The following is an 18,809-nucleotide window of genomic DNA, read 5'->3' on the forward strand; positions in this document are numbered from 1 at the left end:
TCAAGACTTCTGGAATTTAGTATTACTCACAAGCATATCCATTTGTGGCTACAGTTGAAAAGAAAAGGAAAAGAAGAAAGAAAAAGAAAAAAGAAATCCTGTAAGTCATCATCGAGAAAGTATAGTTTTCTAACTCCCATTTAAAATTTCCTCAGGAGAGCAGGCAATCCCTTCATGGAATTGAACAGAGATGAGGTTTGATCACAAAGCCATAAATTCTCTTTCTGATTGCTATTTGGCCTGAGGGTTTGCTGGAAGCATCACCGTCCTAGTTAGACTGTTTTCCAGCTTTTAAATGTACTAGAGTATGATTGTATTATGTGTTGACCCTGATTTATGTTGAAAACCCAGAAACATTTTTTCCAGAAGAAGTGCTTTGTGTATGTGTGAGCATTTGAGGCCTGGCCCCATCTGAGAGTTGACTGGCTCACCTCAGTATACTGTTCATTTATTCAGATGGCTGAACTCTAAAGGAGAAATCTTTAAATATCCAGTGGTATTTCAGTGAAATAAATACTATGAAGCAGATATGGGTTGTTTAAAACGTATCACTATGATGTAATATGTCAATGCTCAATTATGCATTTGCATGCACCTTAAAAAATTCTGTCTCCAGAGAAAAACTGATTGTCATAATACCGCATTTCAATTAAACCCACATCCTACGCATTCTGAGGTCCAAATTCCTGAAACCCTCAAGTTAATGTGTTCCATGCTATGGGGTTAATTTACATAAAGTTCTGGAGCTCCTGCTACACTGTTTCAAATCTCGGTAGCTTTGATACTCTCCATAGTGCTATACACAAATACTATAAACTAGTTTTCACAGAGACAACTTATAATTATCAGCAGGAATTAGTTTCATACAGTGATCTCTAGCCATATTGTACCAGAACATTACCCAGACCCCCTCACTTCTGAACTTCATTTTTCAGTTCCTATAAAACACATCTGTTCCACTGTGTGTGTTTTGAAAATTAAATATACTAATATCATTCTGACTGACCCGGCCACCAAACTCATGTGGGAGAAATCCAGTCCTCAACCCAAGCTGTGTTGAGTCTTCAGGTCTTATGGGAGCTTGTAACTCACTTCACCACGACAAAGGAAAAAAGTAAAAAATAAAAGAGAGAGAGAGAGGGGAAAAGAAAAAAAGCAAAAGAAAGGAAAACAACATTTCTAGGCATGTGTACTTTCTTCTGATAAGAGCATAGAAAAACTCAGCCAATTACAATGCAGTTTAGCCAGTATTCATCTCAGCGAAATTTTCAAGGTCACCACAGTCATCACATCCCAAGATTTTGTAAACTTTCTCTGTGTAACTTCTGCTTCACAACAAGGGGAATCCCTGTACTAAATGCTCTGTGGTAAACCAGGTTATTACAGGGAGTCATAATTAGGTCAAGAAAAATGCTAGTATTGAAATCTAAATATAGTTGACATAACAGAAAGTCTCAGTACACTGCATTTGTTGTGACAGCATTTATATTACGTTTATTCACTTGAAAGTTTGAAGTAAAAGCATGGTCTGTGCAGCTGTGATAGGATCATTGCTGTCAAAGACAGAGTTAGAAATAGCAGTGTATGCAGAGGTTTACTGAGGTTTAACTACTTAGGGCAGTTAAAACATATTTTAAAGCAAAATTTGTGTGCCAAAAAAAAACAAATATTCTCCTATATGTTAATGTAAAGTGGGGGTGACGTCATATGTACATTTAAGCTGCTTTTGGAATTTGGAGCTCTCAGATACACTCTGCTGTCTTGTTTGATCAAAAGCAAAGACATCTATTTAACCAATACTAGAGTAATAGAAGCTCAACATCAAAAATTAAAAGAAGTAACCTTACAAATAACCAGGAACAATTTAGATCTCATCATCCCCTTTTTTCTCTTTCTTTTCCCACTAAGTTTTGCCATTTAATCAAAAGGCAAGATTGGTTTAAATTATCAGACAACTACCTAGAGACGTCCCTTTGTTAATTTCTTCAGTCTTGCACAATAGTTCTCCAACATGAATATGTAAAAGAATTACCATAAAGGGTTTGCATACACAAAACCATGTGTAGTACACTAAAGGCGTTATTTAAGGGATATCCTAGGGTAATTTTAGCTTGGGACAACTTTTGTTGCATGTGCTAATTTCAGAAGCTAACCAGGAAGGTTCCATTGGCCCTTACTTATTTATGAGAATTATTAACACATTTACCCAGAATCCATAAAATTTATCTTTTGACATAATTATAAACACATTTGCAGATACAAAGATATTGTCTAAAGACTCATACCACACCATGCGTCATTGATTCTTTATTCAATATTTGGCATTGGTTATTTATAAGTTTCTCCTAGAATTTTTATCATATAGTAATTGTTTTTAAGGATCTTCCCTCTGTCTTTTTTCTCTCTCAAAGAAGAGAGAAATAATCAACAATGAATTATGGACTATATAAAAACTAGCAGTTCTGAAGGTTTTGTGTTATAACTTGACCTAGATGATATATTAATGATTAAACTGTATTCTGCCCCCAACTCCAACCTTATTGAGCTATGGCTGTATTTCCTGAACTATAACTAAAAACAGGCAAAGTATTTTACCTCTGGAATTTCTTTTGTTTTTAAAACCCATCATTATTTACCAATATCTACCAAAACTGTCCATGACTTGTTTTATTTTAGTATATACCTCTGCAAAGTTTTATAAGAATCACTAGTGCTACTCTACCTTTTCTTTGTTGATGTTCACCAAGTTATTTTTCAAAAGTGAACCTAATGTGTCTTAACTTTTTAAATTTTAGGCCACAGTGGACCAGCTTATGTCCAAGGTGAAGATTAGGGATTTTGATTTCTAGAAATGGATGTTTGGGGAATCCATCTCTGCCGTCCTCTGCCAGTCTGTAAATATATTCCACATGTATGGAAAATAATTTTTTTTAGGATTGGCTATTTTATTTTATTTTATTTATTTTTTTATTTGAATATAGTCAACAAACAATGTTACAGTAGTGTCAGTATATGACATAGTAATTCAACACCATGCCATGGTGTATGCCATGTTCACCCCAAGTGTAGCTACCCGTTGTCACCATACAACACTATTACAATATCATTCACTATATTCTCTATGCTGTTGTGCCTTTTATCCTTGTGACTTCATTCCATACCTGGGAGTCTCTTTCTCCTACTCCCCTTTACCTACTTTGTCCCTTCCTTCTGGCAACCATCAGTTTGTTCTCTGGAAAGCTGATTTTCTTTAAGACTCCTCCCTTGTCTTTTCCTCCATTATTTCAGTTACCTTATTGTGCTAGTAACTAGGGCAAGATGAAGAAGTATTTCTGGTATACTCTTTTTATTAAAATTTTAATTATTTATGGGAGCTATCCTTAGAACTCTCTAACATTATAATATTGTATTGGCCAATTCTGTTATTTTTTTTTTCAGATAATGGAATAGAATAGATATTAGAGATTTCCTATTTCTATCTCATTGGGCAGAAAAGAAAATGACATCCAGAGAACATAAATGATTTGACTATTTCATGACCGAAAGGACAAGAATCCAAGTTTCAAGGCTCTCAACCTGTTTTTTTCCCAGGGCACTGGTTTAGATTTTTGAATATTCCTTTAAGCTTGTGGTTGTGATTTTAAAAAGTGGTGGATGAGGATACATTGAGATGAAAAAAAGTAAATATTAGAATTTTTGTTTCTAGTTGTTTTAACCCATCCTTTTAAAATAATTTTTTTTGTGGCTTATAATACACAAAAAAATAATTGAAATATTTAAAGGCTAAATGCAATGGAAGAGAAGAACTGCTATGATATATTTTCAAAATTAAATTTAGGGGTGCCCAGATGACTCCTTTGGCTAAGTGTCCAACTCTTCGTGCCAGCCCAGGTCATGCTCTCAGGGTCATGAGATTGAGCCCCACATTGGGCTCTGTGCTCAGTGCAGAGTCTGCTTGGGATTGTCTCCCTCTACCCCTCCTCCTGCTCTCTCTCTCTCTCTCTCTCAATTAAATAAATCTTTTTTTTAATTTTTAAAAAAATAAAGTTTAGAAAACTTTGCTGTAAAAGCTGATCTAATATCAGTAGTAACTATAATAACAAAATAGAAAAAAAAATAGCATCAGTGGAAACTACTAACATTTGCTGAGCACATGCATACATCAAATCCCAAGTGTTTATGCTCACTCTTTCACTTAATTATGCCAACTACCTTGTAAAATTATCCATGTGTTTCAGGTGAAGATAGTGAGATATATCAGCATTAAATAACTTCCTCAGGATAGAATTATGATTCAAAGCCACCTTTATAATCACATATAAGTTCAAAACAGTAATATATAGGTACTTTAGAAAACACTCTATCTGCTGAATGAAAATGATTCATCCCTTATTCATATAAGAATCCTATAAGGTAGCTGTGGCAAATATTCATCTTACAAATAAGCTAAGTCAGTGAAAAATATAACATATCTCTGTGATTGGCCTCTTTTCAGTAAAACATGTTTTTACATTGAGCCACATTGTGAAGATAGTTTTAACCTGAAGATTTAGAAATACGATATATATACAAATACCAGCCCTTAATAGATACTTCGTAGAAAACTATGTAGACCTACTTCTCTGAATTCAGGGCCTATGTGGCTCACAAGTGAGTTCCATTAGAGTGAATTGCCTGGCATAAAACAAGAATTAGATATATATTTGCATAATAAATACAAACTAATGGGGGATGGTTCATTGCAATTTTTTGTGCATATATTTGCCTTTGAGGTAAGTACCATGATATTTTTTCTTATGCATGTCATACCTAGCACTAAATAAATAATAAGTAATTAGAAGGATATGGGTGTTTATTTTTAAAGTTTATTATTTTAGCAGTTGTGACTTTGCAATATTAGATTTTCTTACATTGAGTCTCTACTAAAATTTTTGATGACTTTTCAAGTATTTTGTCTATAACACAAAGGTATAGAACAATAATTTTTTGCTGGCATTTTCTTACTATTCTTCCTCCATTATGTCCATTAAATTTGGCCCCTTCCTTTATGTTATATTGTCTATCCTAGTCAAAAAACATGTCGTGCTATCAGCTTAGTTCCAGTTAGAATTTTTTTGACTCAGCTTTGCTCAATATATATATTTTTTCATTTGTCAAAGAATATTTCAAAAATACTACTACTAAAAAATTATCTCTATTTTTATATAATTTTCATGGAAGACCATTTCCATTACATTGGTTAGCATCCCTGAGGAAAAATATCTGTAATAATTGTAAAAAAAAATATTTTAACATAATTTTAGATATGATTGGAAATTTAATGTAACATGAAAGATCAAAACCATGGTTTGGTAATAGAAGTGGGCTGGAGGATCATTAGTAACTATTATTTAGGGACACATAGGTGGCTCAGTGGTTGAGTATCTGCCTTTGGCTCAGGGCATGGTCCTGGAGTCCCAGATCAAGTCCCACATTGGGCTCCCTACGAGGAGCCTACATCTCCCTCTGCCTGTCTCTGCCTCTCTCTCTCTGTCCCTGGTGAACAAATAAATAAAATCTTTTTTAAAAATTGAAACTATTATTTAGTCTATATTTTTGTGTCATAAAAAGGATTTAAAATTTAAAATATTTTATGACACTAAAACTCATCAAGATCATCAAATTCTATGTCTTTACAGGATGAGGTACATAACGGAAATACTTCAAATGATGATCAACCTAATTGTACTTACCCACTAAGGACAATTATAGATTACTCTAGTTTGTAAGATAGTTATATTTTCCCAGCAATAATTATGTACCTACAATATTGAAAGGATCATTTTAATTTGTGACCATGAATGAGAAAGAACTGACATGTTGAAAACTCTTATGTTCCAAATTCTACTTATAATCTATATCTCATTATCTGTCACTCTGTTGTCACTTTTATTTTTTATTTTTTTTTGTCACTTTTAGTTTATTGAATCTTTTTAGCAAGAAATATAGCACAGTTTAATATCTTATATTTTCATAGAACTTTATGATTTTTTAATTGAGTCAATATTTACCATAATCTTGTGAGACCTCGAAGCTTTTATCTTTATTTTATAGAGGCAGAAACTGAAATTCTGAGTAACCTGCTGAGGCAAAATAATTTGTGTTGAATTGGGACAACCTAATTCTCTTATTCCTTTTCCAGAGTTCTAGTTTGACTAGGTTTCTGAACCTGATTTTGATATAATCAGAAGACCTTCTGCAATATTTTATGAGTATTCTTTCTTGGATATTTTAGATATAATTGACCATTGAACAGCATGGAGGTTAGAAACACCAACCCCCCATGCAATTGAAAATCCACATATAACTTTTGATTCTTCATAAACTTAACTACTAATAACCTAAGTTGACCAGAGGCCTTACTGATAACATAAATAGTTGATTAACACATATTTTGCATGTAACATGTATTATATAGTACATTTTTTAATAAAGGAAGCTAAGGAAAAGAAAATGTTATTAAGCAAATCATAAGGAAGATAAAAAATCATTTGCAGTGCTGTATTGTGTTTATGGAAAAACAACAGCACTTAAGTGGCTGCGTGCAATTCAAACTTGTGTTGTTCAAAGTTCATTGTGTATATTAAGAAGTTAGAATAATATTTTTGAATACATGCAAATGAAAAGGAAAATGTGCTATATTGCAAATGGATGATGCAACAGCTAATTGTTTTCTTCCATGGATTGTGGGAATTATAAGACATCCAGTGATTTAATTGCACATTTTTACCTCATTGTTTCCTAAAGGAAAAAATACATATTCTTGTCCCTGAAATGTGGAAATTTCTCATCTTTCCAATTCTCTGCATAATTTGAGCTCTTTCCCAGCAGTTCATGATATCATGTTTCCTTTAATAATCTTTGCTTTCATAATTAGAGCCTTAATTATCATTATTGTTGTCATCGTCATCATCATGGTAGTCATCATTATGATCAGTATTATCATTATTTGGAACAGAAGAGATATAGGGTACAGGCTCACACTTTTTTATAGCTTAAAAGCTAGAAAATATGCTCTTTGAATGTTTGCAGTGTTTATGTAATCAGTACCTACATTGCCAAGGCTTATTGAAAACAGCTGGGTGCCTGCTGCCTGCCTCCCCCTTTGTTGGAACTGTTGCCAGAACAGGTAGTCAAAAATGGAAAGTAAGGGAAAATTCAGGCATCTGGGGTGTCTCTCAGGAAAGCAGCTGTGGCTTCCTTAGGAAGCAGTCATTGTTTCCCATCAGCCAAGACTCCGTATACCCTTGGGTCCAGTTCTGGCATGGCTGGCTTAGTAGGATGCAGTTTATGACTTAGGACTTACGCGAGAAACCATTTGGGCAGTCCCATCTTTGGCAGAACTTTGAGAGAAATCCCCCAAGCTGCAAGCCATATGTTGGCTGTTGGCCTTCTATTTAGCCTACTCTGGGAGGCTCCCATTTACTGGGACTCTAATCATCCCTTTGACACAAGCAAAAACAATACAAAGAGATCTTTTCAAAACATATCCTTCCAAGATATACTGTCGTTCTTTTTAAAAAAAACAGACATCACTATTATTTCTGTAAACATGGCAATTTTTTTCATGAAAAAAAAATTTTTTAAGAGGCTTCCTTTGTTTCCTAAATAGTAGGCAAGTACAAAGAATTTTTTTAACAGCCCACTGGACGTCCTGGACTAGCAGTGTTGAATGGCGTTCTGCATTTGTAAACACATGGTCTTTCAGATATAAATTTTTGTACACCAAGTATTAAAATTTTTTATGCACGTGAAAAGATTTAGGAATTTTTTTTACGACGTAAGCTCTCAACTGTGATGTCAGAGAGATGCTAGGAGCTGGCCTTTGTTATGTACAATACACTGAAAATCAAACTGCTGTGATGAGATTATCAGGAACCACTATGTGTTTACCATGAAAATGGCATTTTGGTAGAGCAGGATTGAATGTTTTTCTTGATAATTTTTGTTAAAACAGAGTTCTGATTTTAGAATGCAAATGCTTTAAATTTCAGCAGTCAGAAATAAAAGGGAATTAGAAAGGTGTTGTACTTTGAATTTTAGATTAAAGATCATACTTTTCATTATTACAGAGAGTTCTGTTAGGACACTTAAGGACCATGATTAATCCACCAACATTTTATTCAAAAATATTCAGTTTCAAAATATACTACTGGATATGAAGCAAACAATTCTGTGCCAATGTTAGACATACTCAGGAAAATTAAATGAAATGTTATTCTAGTTGTAGCTAGAACTTACTTGCAGAAATATGAAAGTAAAAAAAAAACGAATGAATTTTTTAATTCACTGAGCTCTCTTCCATTTAAAAAAATATTACCTTCCATTTAAGTAAGGTAATAGTTTTTAGGGAAATGTTTACAATGTTTACAATGCTTGCCCTTGACTAATTTTAATATATAAAAATGTCTCAGGACAAATTAGGTAATGTTCGTCAAGTGCCTTATTTTTCCTACACTTATTCCCAAATTTATAAAAACTAAAATAGACTAGCCTTAAAATTTTTTACTGCTCTGATATCTTTTTCATTCCTAAATCCATAAAAAGTAAAGAACATGGGGCTCCATGGTAAGTACTAGAGGAAGATTATGAGTATAAACAGATGCTTTTCATAATGTACACTTTTCCTAAGGTATTTTTCCAACAGAACGGTCAACCTTTAACCTCACATTCATTCTCACTAGTGATATTTGGTCTTTTAATCTGACCTTATCATAACTTTCTCTCCATATCTCCATATTGTTTTTTATCCTACAGTTCAAAATAGAGTTCTAAAAAAAAAAGTCTTACCCTTCTACATTAAGAATTTTAATTAGAAAAATATAAAGTCAGGCTCCAGCTTTGATAAGGCACATATTCTGACCATTCTATGGATACAAATCATGTCTAATCAACTTTGGTTGTCTCTTTAATTTTTCCTCCGTTTTAATTGTGGTAAGTTTAGCCTTTCCTTGTACCTATCCTTTTGGAAACTTCAAGCTGGGGATGAAAAAAATAACTGGAAAAAACTGAGAAGAAAGCCCGAATATCTAGAGTATGTATATTAAAATATTTAGAAATTTTCTAGGAAATCAACATAAATTGAGCTGTATCACTGTGTATAAGGAAAAGCAAGAATGTAGTAAGTAATTAAAGACAATTTTAAAATCCACACTACTGGATGGTCATACCCTCAGAATAAGGGTTGGTAATATTGGATAATTTTGAAGTCCTATATCTATAAACACACTTTATTCATAATTTTGAATTCAAAGATGAAAAATTCACAGATGTTTTTGAGAAATGTAGCATCTATTTTCACTTTATGCTAATTACAGTTTATACAATTTTGACCAGATGGGTTTGCATGCACAGTAGCTAATTCATGACAACTGTCTTCAAGTATATTCTCTGAATGGTAGGTAGTTCTTGAAGACCTATAAGTGATCTCTAATGCTCTTACTAATATTTATGGTTTTAAAATGTTATCATGATAACTCAAGTGTGATATAGATGAACAATAGAATGTTCTGTAGGGGCATTATTGTAAAGTATATACAATTTCTTGAGCTGTTTAGACATTTAGAAGTGAGTAAATTATTGTACATCATAGGAGATAATCATTTCCAGGGAGCTGAAGAAATGGTTACAATGAAGATTCTGTATTTGTTATCTAAAATTAACTTAGTACTTTTTTGTCACTAAAATTATTAGAGTCCTTTGCCCACACTGAGTAGTAAAATAGTGAAATATCTAGTTTTTCAGGTTTCAGAGTTCAGTTGAATTATTTAAAACTTTTGTTCCGATGTTTATTTTGTGTTTATTTTCTTTTAAAAAACATGATCATAGTATGTTTAATATTTTATCTTGTTTGAAAATGACTATCAGGGTATATGTAATGATTGAGAAAAATATATATTCTTTTTAAATAAGGCATTGTTATTATGGACATTCACATAAACTTTCTTCTTATATTGTTTTCCCTCTGTTAAGAATTTCAATATATATTTAAAAACAAGTGTAAAACAATGATACTTGATTTAAATCTTGACAGTATTAAATATGATAAGACTATGCATTAAGTATAGTGGTGATTGTATCTGCTTTGGATAGGATACAGAAATAAAGATAAAACACACGTAATAGTTGCAATGCCTGGAAATTATTTGTTTTAAGCCTTTTGTTTATTTGTCTGCAGATGACTCTTAGTATTTAAGTCATATATAGAATATACTGGAAGTAAAATCAGCAATTCCCAATTGCTTTTGAGTTAGCATTTGTCATATTTTATCTTTGAAAAATTCTAAGAAAAAAAAGTATAATTACCTAATATCTTTCTGATGTTTTCACTTCAGAAGGACTTTCAGTCCATTTGGCTCCAATTTCTAGTCTAGTACTGTTTGTGTTTGTCTCTTGCATTAATAGAAAATAGAGATATTTTATTGCAATTCAGGTGTGTACTCTAAGTTCTTATCTGCTTCTCTGTACAGCAGATGATGGTAATCTTTTAAAAAATTGAAATATTATGTTAAAAAGTATATTTAACAAAGAATTGGTACATTTTTCTCCAAATAATTTAGTAAAAACTTCTGCTTGTTTAATATGTTGCTCTTAAAACAAATTGTTGCTGTTGTCGTTGTTATGGTTGTGATAATTGGCTAGTTAATTGTTATTTTATGAACCTCATCAATGTCAAAGAAAAAATTTTTAGGTAAAAGTATGCTCTTCCATTTATAGGCAGGATATGATTTGTTAGGCATAAAAAAAAAAAGTATATCCATTCCAGGAGAATTTTAGGAAATCCAGACAAATGTCTAAATTTGGCTGAAAATATATGCAGTGAAATAAGCAGTAATATTTTTTAAATTATTTGAAAGTGATTAAGTCTCAGATCTTCACCAAAAAAATGTTATTTATAGTTAAAGTATTTCATGTTCCTTGTCAAGGCAGAATTTATCAAGCAACTTTACCCACCATTTACAAAATGACTTATCTTTTCTAACTTACTCGTTCAACTTTTTAGTGATTTAGTATACATAATTATATCACCACTGTGAAGACGCATAAAATTAAATGAGATATTATCTCTCAGGCAATGTATTCTATTTCAGTATTTGCAACAATAAATCCATGCTTGAGAATCAAACTAAATTTCAGCTATTTCAGAGATTTAGTTTCTCCTGTGGGTAATGTTTCAAGTACTTCAAAAGTTTCATTTTATTTGCAAGTTTATTTGAAAGTTAAATGATTTGAGATATGTGGAGTTCTAGTTCTAATAGAAATTATCCACTACCTAAGAGGATATGTTATTTGCACCTCAGGTCATTTATTAATATATATATTAATTAATATTAATATTAATATATATATAGTAGGTATATTCAAACTGACAGAGACAGATATGTACATAGGTGTAAGAACAATCCACTAGCTTTGTAATTTGAGAGATAGCAGTATGAGGAGAAGTCACATGCACATAAATACCTCTTTTGGTACTATTCTGTCTCCTTTTAGATTAGATGTCTGATTTGCTCATAAGTAGAGCCGTGTTTAGTAAGTCCTCTTAAAACACAGACATTAACAGGGAGGAGCAGCAGAATAAAATATCAGTTCCCTCTGGTGTTTTAGTATGGATTACAGGCTCAGGTTAGCCACCTGTCAATTGATGCACTTTTTTGGAAAGAGGTGGAGGAAACAGGGAGAGCATCTGTACAGGCCAAAGTTCAGGAATCAGAGTCTAGGGCCATGGGAAGTCAAGGAAATAGCCTGAAGACAAGGGCCACTAATGATGTGTTAGCTCAAGGAGGGCTTGACACCAAGAGTGAACTTCCTCTGTTTCATATTTTAAATCCAGCTGTTAAAATCTTGAGACTTGCCCAGGCCTATGATAAAATAAGTGTTCATTGAATTTGTATATATTCAGAAACATTCTATCTATGATTAGAGAATATTGCAAAAAAATGCTCACTTTAATTGTCTTTTATTCTTATACTAGCCTCACTAGTAGTTTTCTTATCTTCCTTGAACAAATACTTAGTTGGGAAATATGTTAATGAACAATTATTTCAATGATACATTTAATCTAATCAGCTACGGAGAACCAAATGAACAACTTCATACAAAAATCAAGAGAGAGTTAAAACAAGAGAAAATTTTAAAAATGGAATGACTGCAATCAATAATCAACTGGTTTTATTGAGTCCACATTAAATAATTTTCCAGCTTAAAATGATATGTGAAATACACATTTAGGTCTAATGTATGTATTGCACAACACATACATACTTGAAAATATAAGAGCAAATCTATTTTTCCTACTTAACTATTTTCTAATGAAACTGAGTGACTATTTCAGAGTCATGCATATTTTGAGAGGGGCATATTCATTGCATTAATTTTTATGTTTCTGGGCCATTCTGGATTATATACAAAAACTCCAATTTATACTTAAAATGCTGACGGTGAAAAATGTCAGAAACCTAGCAGTTACTGACTCAAAAATCATTAGGCAAGGATGAGTGACTACAAAATAAGAGGCAATGATTCACTACTGATGCACATATTCACTGAACTGACTTCACTGGATATGCAGTTAGATTTTCTGGGAGATGCTATGTAAACAAAAAAACTACCATGTCCCAGCTCTGATAGTTAGTAGCTTTGTGATTTCTCTGTAAATTCTAAGTTCCCATCGCCTAATGAGCAAATTGGGTACCAATCTACCAAGATTTGTAATGAGAATTAAACATTATAATCTAATAAAGCACCTAAAACAATGGCTGGTTTAGGCAAGGATCTCACTGCACATTAACATTGAACCTGAATTGGATTCCTATGCTTCATCAAGTTTTCACCCCATCCTTTTGAAGAGATAATATATACGGATGAAAAATCCCAGAGAAACAAAATAAAACTGCAAACTGTCCAATATTGCATTTTTTGATAAGCTAAAAACATTTTAAATCACTGGAAAAGACAATTGTGTTTAGTTAGGAATGGATCCTTAAGGAAATAGGACTTGAATTATAGTTTCAAAACACAAAGATTTAGTTGTGAAGTTGCAGATAAACAACAAAGGAGTGAAGTGAATTGTAATTTTTTTTCATTCTTTTGTTAGGTTGGAAGTTCTTACTCTTTCTGGGATTCCAGATGAAAGTATGGATAGTCTAGTGTGTGGGGAGTAGGGAAGAGGAGAATCATGACATACTAGCAAACTTTTACATACATTTTAGCTATTTCATTCTCCCTAGCCTTCACCCATGGAATCCTTATGACCCTAAACACTAAACTCAAAACCAGTAAAAATTTAAACTGCCAATATATTTCAGGTTCCACTACCTTACACAACACAAGGTATCTATTAGTTGCTTGAATTGGATATTGTAATATTATGAATTGGAATGGAACTATTTATACTATTATTATGCATTTATCATCTCTCTCCCATTTGAAAGTTGTTTTTGCAGCTAGTACTCTGTCAACATTACCCATCTTCACAGACTAATGCAATTCATTGCACAGTCAAAGGGCTTTCATAAATACTCCCACCTTAGTATTATTTTGCTTGGCACCATCATGAGAAATCCCATGAGGTCATTTTTCTTGAATTACAGTCAAAAGAAACAAAATCAAAACCAGCCTTTAAATATATTGTATTTGATTTCTGAGGCAACTCCATAATGCTAATATTATTCTTGACTTCTGCTTCAATATAACTGTAGAGTTTGTTATTCATATGTATTTTTATATTGTGCGTATTATAGGCTGAAAGGAATGCATGTATTTGAAGAAAACTGCAGACTGGCTAATGTGAAGGATAATAGTTCTCTAGGAAGAACCATAAGGTTCATATGAAATTGAACAACCTACCTGTGAAGTCTAAATATCAGTGTTTAGGAAAGTCGTATTGTTGTTTTTGTTTTTATATTCAGGCTTTCATAGCAAAATAACCACAGTTAAAGCTGTTTTCTCTTAATTGATGGCTGGTCTCAGTTCATGCCTTTGGCTTCTCCACAGTCCATCACCCCAAAATGTCCCTCATACCTCCATCTTATTACTTAAATGTTCTCCTTTGTATATTTTTGTGGATCTTTCAGGGATAGTGATCTTCTTCCTGGGGAGAAGACTTGGTCATATTTTGGTAGTTGGGATAGGCGGTTTGCACAATAAAAAAATATATGGATACAGCTATCCCAATAACTCCATTTGTTTGGGCATTACTCTTTTCTATCATCATACCAGTAACACCTCAAATGGAGATCATAAAAGCAATCTTACAGTTTAATTTTAGTACACAGGTAATAGCAAAGGAAAGGGTTGGCTTAGGAGGCCTCTAATGGTATAAAGATCATGACTAGTGCTTGGATTTTACCTCAAGAGAAGATACATGTTTTATGGCATTATGGCATTTAGATTATGCATAATAAAAAATTCTGCAACCATGAGTTCTTCTGAGAATGAATGTATAATCCTTCTTGCTAGGATCATCAGAAATCAAGAGTTTTATTTGGCTAATTTTGGGTGATTTATTGGGAATGTGTGATATTACTTGAAAGCAAAAAAAAAAGAACCAAAGAACTCAATGAACTCTGATGCTTCTTATGGCTTAGCTATGTTATCAATTTTAAAGAGAAATTTGTAGTACTTTTTTTAATATACACCTGATGAGATCAACAGACTGAGAAGGAAAATCAGCAGTGGTGTTTAACCTTTCATTCATGTTAGGTAAAGTTCATAACATGTTAGATCACATTGCCCCAGAGAGGAATGATTCTTTATAATGTTTTTATTCCTCCTTTTCCAAATGCTTCTTAAACTATATAAACAATGAGATCATTTCATACAGTACATTCTGCATACAGTATGCCCAGATGCCAGAAGAAAGTTCTGTCTCATTCAGTATCTAACGTTCATAGTCCCAAACCTAGAAATGATCCAGGTTGGAGAGTTTAAAAATAAAAGCCACAAAACCAAAACTTTTTACTCCCACTCCTGTCTGCAACGTAATGAGTTTTAAGTTGTGTTGGCTAAATTCTATCAGTGAACAACTGCTAAATTCAATTTGATTAATTTAACTGTCTAAAATGTTTATGTTCATTTCCCCTACAAAGATATTTTTAACTCAGTTGAACAAAACTATCTATTCAATTGTAATTGTTTTTCCTCTTTGTATCTTATTTCTTCAGATATTTTTTTCCATCTGCATTGCTTTCTGGGGAGTCAGAAGCATGAAACAACTTGCCTCCAGCCCTTTGAAATAACATAAGTTTGTATTCAATTCTTTTGTTTTAATCAGTTGTCCACAACCATGGTATATTATGATTGCATCTGAAAATATAATCGTATAATGATTATATGAAGCATTTCTTTAATGAAAGGTAAATATGCATATTTACTTTTGCTTGCTTTCCATATTTGTTAGTTTGTATTAAAATTAAAGTCAGCTGAGATGACTTTTCTTTATTGCTAGTGTTGAAAGCAAGTAATCTCAAATACAATAATGTGACATTCACCGGTAGCATCTAAGCTAATGAGTATAAGGGAAGTGAGAGAAAAAAGAACAAAGATTTAATTTGCACTTTTTGACAACTTCCATTTGCTAAAGTTGTGCTTAGATAAATACTTGTTGTCATAAAAATATATCACATTAGTTGTCACTTAGGTCTATATTTACCTTTGAAAACCACATAACCTAAGGAGCTATGTTACTGAAAAAGACATCACTGAAATGGAAATGAATAGAATTTGTCAGAATGTGTGTATTCAACAGTTAATACATCTGTCTAATATGTTTGATCTGTTTGTTTTGGCAATTTGAAGAGCATGCGGTACAAGTATCCCTGCTCTTCAAAAGCTTACATTATGCTTTGCTTTTATGCATTATGAAAGACCAACATTAGTACCTATTTTCACCAACTGAAGGAAATTTTCACTTTTACAAAAAAAGTCAGATCTTTCAGAAACCTATAATTTCAGAAACCTGTAATTCTGTGTTACAGGATTCCCCTGTTTTCTGAAAGTAGAGCCTTCTTATGAAATCTTTCATAAGTCAAAATGGTGTAAAGTGAAGAAGCAATTACCATTAATTTATATGGAAAAGTTTTGAGCATTCCCAGACCCCCCAAAAAAATCTCTCATAGATTTTTCTGATCCTTTACAACTCATCTTGCTAATGGGTGAGGAAAATAAATCAGAAAAAAGCACAGATGCTTAGAGACACAGTTCAAAGCTATGGCAGCTTGATGCTGAGTATAGTTCCCTGGGAAGGAGATTGACCCAGCCACTCTTACTTCTTCAGGTGTGGGTGGCCTCTAGAACTGCTCACTGCAAAACAAGTGCTGCATGCTATTTTTGCTTTACAACATTTTTTTATAGAAGCAAAAATTATCTTCCTGTTTCTTATTAGTTAAGGAAAATGGGTACTAATATAGGTCTTTCATAAAACTGAGGTAGCTTAATTAATGCATAACATAAAAGTAAGGGATACCTGTATTTTAAATTGTCACAGTACTGTTCAGAATCTTTCTAAACAATTTTTAAAATAAATTTCTAAATAAATTTGTCCTAAGTGTTGTGTGTACATTACTCACTGGGATCGTAAGAAATCTCTTGAGTATTTTTATTAGGAACAGACAGGAATAAGCAGGATAAGGTTCAAAATGGCGGGAGGGATTGAAAACAGCTGGAAATTTTTCCTTCCCTTCTTTCAGTATTTCTTAGATTTAAATGTACAGTTTAAGTACAACAGTCTACCCATATACATAGTTTCATTTTCCGTGGTTTCAATTACCTGCACTCAACTGTGGTCTGGAAACAGATGATCCTCCTTCTGATGTCTGAAGGTCAATAGTAGTCTAATGCTACACACAGTGTATGTAGCACAGTGCCTATGCCATTTGCCTCTCTTCTATCATCAGGTAGGCATTTTATCTTCTCACATCATCACCAGAAGGAGCGGTGAGTACAGTAGAATATGATATTTTTAGAGCCATATTCACCTAACTTTATATTGCTATAATTGTTCTATTTTATTATTAATTATTATTGTTAATCTATTACTGTGCCTAATTTATAAATTCAGCTTTATCATGGGTACATATGTATAAGACAAAGCATAGGATATAGAAGGCTCGGTACTATTTGTGGTTTCTGGTGTTCATTGGAAGTCTTGGAATGTATTCCCTCCAGATAAGGGGAGACTACCGTAATCAAAGTTATAAGCACCAAAACAATGCCATTCTTCGTTGAGTTTTGCTTATATTCATCTCCAAGTTTAAGACACTGATCAATTGGTTAATCTCATCTTAAAATGTGTTATTCATAAATAAATAAATAAATGTATATTTAAGCCCTGAACAGAGAGAAATATAAAACTGTTAGAAGAATCAGACAGCAGGTGTCTATGAGGACTCATGATGAAAAATTGAAACACATTTGGTTTTCAAACTGCTAAGGCGGAAGAAGATTAAATTTTGCATGATGAAACAATTAACAAATTATATATCAAGCTTCAGAAGTAGAGACTTGGCTTTGCTTCATTCATCTTTTTAAACTTCTTAATTTAACACAGTTAAAGCAAATACTTAAGGCCATAACAAATATTAAACCCTGCTTTGGTTCCTTACCAAGAGTTTGTGTTAGACTTTGCATATGTAGGATCATATCAAAGCAAGGAGCCCTCTGCTGGCTGAAAATGCTAAATTTATAGCATAAAAATTCTGAATATTCATATTATACATCCTAGAGACTTCAGTCTATAGGTTACATCCCCAAGGGATGGCAAGAAAAGAGAGGTTTCATTGATCTTTAGGTAAGTTTCTAGTGTGTCAGAATAGTCCATTGGTTTGTGTATAAATACATATATATGCTTGAATAAATGTGAATTTATAGGAGTGATCTAAAAAAATGGAAATTTAAAACAAACAAAAAGGGAAAAGGGAAACAGTTGCAGAAGGGGAGGTAGGTGGAAGATGGGGTAACTGGGTGATAGGCATTAAGGAGAGCACATGATGAGCTGATCACTGGGTGTTATGCTATTTGTTGTCAAATTGAATTTAAATAAAATTTTAAAAAATAAAAATGAAAATAATTTAAAAATTATAAAAGATACTTCTATGGTAAAGTTCCATTTTCTTAAAGTAAATGCAAATTCATCCATTCTCTTTTCTCTCTTAACTACCCTCAAGATCATTATAAATGCTGTTCTTTTGGAAATGCAGACATTTTCAAGCTACAAATTTTCCAGATAAGCAGTGTTTCCAGGGCCTGTTTGTGTTAACTGAGGCACTTTATTCTTCACCTTTAACCTTGCTAATTTTCCAGTCCAGTTTTCTCTTGCCGAGTTCTAATACATGATGACAGTTCATATAACTACTATAAATGTTGTGAATTAATCTTGAGTGATGCCATGTAATTTATGCTTACTCTCGACTGAAGCACTACCTCTCTCTCATTCTCTCAAGAGGGAAAGTACTAAAAATAGAATTCATCAATCACTGGCCGCTTCTAATGGAGAGATGCAAACTGACTCAGCAAATAATTATAAAGATTCTCAGATTTGCTAATCTACCATAAGGAAGGATAGAGAGGGAAGGCATATTTGTTTGCTGAGTAGTACTCAATTAGAATTATTTCATTTAGTCTCTAAAATCCTGGGAACAAAGCACTGTTAATACCATTTTACAGAAGAAAATTCTGAAGGTGACAGAGCTTTAAAAGCTTTCTCAGGCCCAAAAATGGTTCCCCCACCAAATTTCAAGACTCTGAATCCCGACATCGAAGTCCGTGATCTT

The 18,809-nt window shown here is 32.8% G+C and overlaps 1 protein-coding gene across 2 annotated transcripts in view; it reads left to right on the forward strand.

The window, feature by feature from the left end:
* Nucleotides 1-16,580, forward strand: part of AGMO (alkylglycerol monooxygenase) — a 344,214-nt gene extending 327,634 nt beyond the window's left edge. For both annotated transcript variants that reach the window (XM_077856706.1, XM_077856704.1), the window contains one exon: nucleotides 15,204-16,580. In XM_077856706.1, coding sequence (XP_077712832.1) covers nucleotides 15,204-15,278 — 75 coding nt within the window. In that variant the 3' untranslated portion in view covers nucleotides 15,279-16,580. The remainder of the gene's footprint in view (nucleotides 1-15,203) is intronic.
* Nucleotides 16,581-18,809: the final 2,229 nt, after the last annotated feature.

This window comes from Canis aureus, chromosome 18, assembly GCF_053574225.1.
Source record: "Canis aureus isolate CA01 chromosome 18, VMU_Caureus_v.1.0, whole genome shotgun sequence".
NCBI classification, from domain to species: domain Eukaryota; kingdom Metazoa; phylum Chordata; class Mammalia; order Carnivora; family Canidae; genus Canis; species Canis aureus.